This window comes from Tupaia chinensis, unplaced genomic scaffold, assembly GCF_000334495.1.
Source record: "Tupaia chinensis unplaced genomic scaffold, TupChi_1.0 Scaffold000542_1, whole genome shotgun sequence".
Lineage (NCBI taxonomy): Eukaryota > Metazoa > Chordata > Mammalia > Scandentia > Tupaiidae > Tupaia > Tupaia belangeri.
In genome coordinates this window covers 3,629,793-3,635,042 of record NW_006160055.1, presented here as the reverse complement: position 1 = coordinate 3,635,042, position 5,250 = coordinate 3,629,793, and the positions used below count along the sequence as shown (strand labels likewise).

At 40.6% G+C, this 5,250-nt stretch overlaps 1 protein-coding gene across 2 annotated transcripts in view; it reads left to right on the top strand.

Annotated features, from left to right (window-relative positions):
• The window catches only part of ATIC (5-aminoimidazole-4-carboxamide ribonucleotide formyltransferase/IMP cyclohydrolase), a 32,592-nt gene extending 28,050 nt beyond the window's left edge, over window positions 1–4,542 (top strand). For both annotated transcript variants that reach the window (XM_006157459.3, XM_006157458.3), the window contains exons 14-16: window positions 1,401–1,583; window positions 3,829–3,984; window positions 4,284–4,542. In XM_006157459.3, coding sequence (XP_006157521.1) covers window positions 1,401–1,583; window positions 3,829–3,984; window positions 4,284–4,403 — 459 coding nt within the window. In that variant the 3' untranslated portion in view covers window positions 4,404–4,542. The remainder of the gene's footprint in view (window positions 1–1,400; window positions 1,584–3,828; window positions 3,985–4,283) is intronic.
• Window positions 4,543–5,250: the final 708 nt, after the last annotated feature.

Below are 5,250 nucleotides of genomic sequence, written 5' to 3'. Positions count from 1 at the left end.
TCCCTAAGCATCATCACAGCATACAAAATGTGATTTTCAACTGGTTTTCACAAAGTATACAGTTTTGTGACTACTACTGTAATCAAGATATTAAGCGCTTTTCACCGTATAAGGTTAAGGAAGATACTTAACTTCTCTAGTGTCCCGAGCTGCAGAATACAGGAGTGAGCTAGCTCATCTCAGCTCCTCCTAACTCTCGGGGCATTTGCTCTTGCTGTGTCTTCAGCAGCAAGGGGAGCCCTTTCTTGAGCTCTTCTCTTGGCATTTGTGGAGTTATTTGGCCCAGGTGGTGGGGCAAGGAGGTAGGTAAATTATTAATTAGCATGTGGTTTGGAAGACCCTTTTCCGAATGAGTGATTACCAACCATTAAGATCGCCAGTCTCTAGCAACAAAATCCTGGGAGACTGTGGCTTCTGGTGACTTAGGCTCAGGTTCTGACAAGTCCCAGTAAATCCACAGAGGATGATTGCCTCATCGCCTGCATCCAGGAAGTGCGCGCACATATGCCTCCGTGGTCTGTGTTCTTGTCCTGTAACTGTGGACAGGGTTGCCAGCAGCAGGGCTCAGAAAGGCAGGGCCATCAGGCAGGCTGTTGAGGGCATGTGGATTATAGAAACGCAGCCCAGAAAATACCCATGCATGGACGTCATTGGTGCTTACAGTTCAGCCCACCAAGTAGAGGAAGAAAGGGGGAAGTTTTGTATATGGTAGAAGTATGTATATTCTTTAGGATACCCTTGTCCAATCCTTATTTCCAATTCTATGAATGATCTAATAGTGAGTTATAAACTGGGACACATGAAAACTTTCAGGTAATCATAGTTATCTTCGTGATCTTTTATTTTCTTTCAGTTCTTTTTTCCACCTTAAACCATCAGTAATATAATTGTACTGGATTCCAGAAACTTCCAGAATATTATAGTCATACATTAAATATCAATGTAGATATAAAATGTATAAATAGTAGTTAAAAACCTCTTACCTTCTCCTTTTTTTAGAGAGACATTTTTGCTATAGGGCATGTATGCTCACCAGAGACATGGAGAGACAGAGAGGTAGAAAGTGAGAAATCACCCCCTCAGGGAATGGCCACACCGCAATCTCTTCATCCTCCTCTAGGGATTTTGGGCACATACGTGCACCGTACATGAGTTTCAAGCCTGCCGAGTCTGGGACCCAAAATGTGCTCAGCTGTGTGGGAGTCCAGTGACATAACCATTACACCATCTCCTGGTCCCTGATTTTCTCCTTTTAATGACTTGAAAATTATTCGTGTTTATCTTTATTTTGGCCTGATGCTTTTTTCACAAAATATAGATCTAGAGAAATATGCACAACAGATCCTTTGAGAAGAATGTCTTGTTGGGACAGGTGTTCATTTTCATGTTATGCCCCTCAGGTCATTGGCATTGGAGCAGGACAGCAGTCCCGGATACACTGTACACGCCTTGCAGGGGATAAGGCCAACTGTTGGTGGCTTAGACACCATCCACAGGTGCTTTCCATGAAGTTTAAAACGGGAGTGAAGAGAGCAGAAATCTCCAATGCCATCGATCAGTATGTGACTGGAACCATTGGTGAGGTAAAAAGCTTGTTACTGAGTTATAAGCAGATTGCTAATATATTTATTGCCCTTTTATGTGTAACAGACTTTTAACTTCACTGCAAGGAGGAAAAGGTATTTTTCTTTAGGTCCTATTTGTCTTAAATTGTTTATTGAAACCTCTTACCAGTTCCCCATTTTCTTCTGTCTCATTTAATTTTCTTCATTTTTTTAATCCCTTTTCGAAACCATAAACCTTCTGTTTTTTTGTATTTTTGTTTTAAGTTAAAGTTTAAGTTTAACCCTTTGGGTTGGTTTTGTATGTTTGTACCTCCCCTGTGACATATAAGCTTTTGATAACAGGGACTATTTCCCTTTATCTTGAGGTTATCTATGACAGTGTGAAGAATGATAATTGCTACACAGTAGTTGTGTATTTATTCAACATTGAATACAAATTACCTGACACCAGTGTTTTTTTTTTCTCCCATTGTATTTTTTTATAAGTGCCATTATCTCATTAGATTTTTGTTACATTTTATGTTTAAGGTCTTCTGTTTTGAAGAAGGTATGTGTAAGCATTAAAGTAGCAAATATCAGCCTGCCAAAAGAAAAGATTTTAGCCCAGTTTCTGGATGTAGCACCTGCTTAACAATATTGTGATTAGAAAACAGGTCTGGTAATCCAAAACTAGGTGGTCTTTGAAGGCACAGATTGACTAAATTGTTCATTCAGGAACAGGAACTATAATAAGATAGATACCACAGCCAAGTGAGGCTACCGAGTAACCTTCAGTACTTAAAACAGCTTTTCTTCTTACTTTAACAATTGGAGCATCCTGTTCGATATCACCCAGCTAACCCCTGCTAATATCCCATTCCAGGAAGTGTCTTTATCTCTGATCAAAAACAAAAGTAGGTTAAAATTAAAATGTCCCCCAAAATGGCAGCATGCATCTTAGTTGATTTGTGCTGTTATAACAGAATACTACAGACTAGGTAATTTATAAATTATAGAAATATACTTCTCACAGTTATGGAGGCTGGACGATCCAGGATCAAGGTGTTGGGAGGTTTAGTGTCTAGTGAGGTCTAATGTTTGCTTCCAAGATGTAGCCATGTTACTGCATCCTCTAGAGGAAACTAATGCTCCCCTCAAATTGCAGAAGGGACAGAAGGGGCAGATTTGCCCCCTCAATCCCACTCCCCTTTTTTATGATAGAGAGCACATGTTCACATGAAAGAGAGCAGCACCCTCTTCAGGTTTCGTCATGCCTACATTCCCACCCCCTCCTCAACCCTCCAACTCCTTAGAGTCCTGGACACCTGCAGGCACTCCTGGCATGTCTTAGCTGACCCAGGGATCCAAATGCATGGTCAGCCATCTGGATTCTGGCTATACAGGGCACTTGGGCTTCAGTTTTACCACAGGAGCTGGGCTCAAGCCCTTGTATGGGGCACTGAGGCTCTAATCTAATCATTTCCTAAAGGGCCCACTTCTTGATATTTTTGCATTGGGGATTAGGTTTCTTTCTTTCTTTCTTTTTTTGTAGAAGTTTTTGCCTTAGGGTACGTGTACTTGCAAAAAAGAGAGAAAGACAGACAGTGAGAGGTAAAGTGAGAAATCTCCTCGGGCAGATGGCCATGTCACAATTCCTTATCCTCCTGGGATTTTGGGCCTACACGCACTCATGCTCAGTGTGTTTCAAGCCACCAGGCCCAGTACTTGAACTGTAGTCAAACACATGGGAGTTCTGCCAGCCTGGTGGATTAAGTTTCAATGTGAATTTTGAAAGAGTCACAAACACTGAACCCATAGCAAATACTGAGTCATGTTTTAATTTGTCTACAACTGACTATACATGACACTAGTAGTTATGTAAGTGTAGTTCTAGAATACCTCATCGTCATATTTTTTCTAGATTGAATATGAAGGAAGATCCCTTTGAAAACGCTTTGGAATAGGATTTCCTATTTTCTTGCTCTGATACAGGAATATAAAATAACTTACAGATTTAAAAACAAAATATATTTGGAATATTCTGATTAAGAAAGTAAAATGTTACTGTTTCTATTTGGTAAACTTAAAGTCACTTTTCTTTTTTAAAGTATGGTTAAAAGCATCAAAGAGATTCTAGAAATATGAATTTGGATGTAAATAAGAGTGAGTATTTACAATATAGAAGCCTAGCAATAAATGTCTAAGTGCTCTCGTGTTGTGATTGGCCTCAGATGAAACTGAAGATGGTGTCGGACTAACCTTCCTTCCACTTCTCCACCCCCAGGATGAAGATTTGGTGAAGTGGAAGGCATTGTTTGAGGAAGTCCCTGAATTGTTGACTGAGGCAGAGAAGAAGGACTGGATTGACAGACTCTGCGAGGTTTCTGTGAGCTCTGATGCGTTCTTCCCGTTCAGGGATAACGTAGACAGAGCTAAGAGGGTAAGGGTGCACACTGTGTATTTGCATAAAATAGTTACATATTGACTCTTTCGGAAATCCTGCTTCTGATTTTTAAGTTTCTCTTAGTTAGATATTAGAATTATGGCAATAATAGATCAGTAATATTTAGAGAATTATTAGACTTTTCTACCTGATGCATGGATAACCCAAATTCTGTTATTTTGCCGTGTTGACTGAGTGGATCATTGTTCGTTTAGCTTTTATGAGGAGGAATTCTGCTCTTTGTAGACTTGTGCATATCACAGTGTTTTGAAAGTCCCTCTCTCTCTCTCTTTCAGAGTGGTGTGGCATACATTGCTGCTCCTTCCGGTTCTGCGGCGGACAAAGTAGTGATTGAGGCTTGCGATGAGCTGGGAATAACCCTCGCCCATACGAATCTTCGACTTTTCCACCACTGACTTTATGTTTATTCTTTGAAATATTTAACCACATCTCAGCTGAAACATTATTTTATGGTTTGCTTATTTGTAGGTGAATAATCACGTGTGAAATTTTGAAACAAAAAATCCTTTTTAAAAAATAAAAATTATCTCTAAATAATTGGATCCATAGTTTTTGGTCAGAGTATGTTATTTGTATTTAAGATACTCTTTAGGCTAGCACAGTACATGTAATCGTGCGAGTGTGTGAAATACAGTAGCATCCCACCACCACTACCACCGGAGCCTGGCTCCTCCCATGGCACTGACATTGCCTATGTGGAACACAAAATCTGCAAGTGAACCATAGAAACTGAAGACCAGAGTGGACAGCATGAGCACCTGATGGCTTCCACAGGGAATGTTCTTCTCATGCAAGGTTTCCTTTAATCACTCTGAAAAGGTTGGTTGTCTACTTTCTCTTCCCTTTTTTTGGAGAGGTTTTTTTATTATAGGGCATGCGCACTTGCCAGAAAGACAGAGACAGAGAGACAGAAAGCGAGAAATCAGCACCCAGAGGGATGGCCATGCCGCAATCGCTTCTCCTCTGTTCTCTCAGGATTTTGGGCACGCACACACACACACACACACATACCTGGCATGAGTTTAAGCCACTAGGTCCAGGACTTGAACCTTGGTTGACTACATGGGAGTCCAGCGACATAGCCATTATGCTAACTGCTGGTCCCGGTTGTCCACTTTCTAAACCAGCAGCAGATTGTCTCCTGTGAAGTGGAACATTTGACGGGATTAATAAATCCTTTTGACTCCTGCTGTAGGTAATAATAGCACTTACTTTTCCTCTGTGGTAAGCACAAGGTTTCCC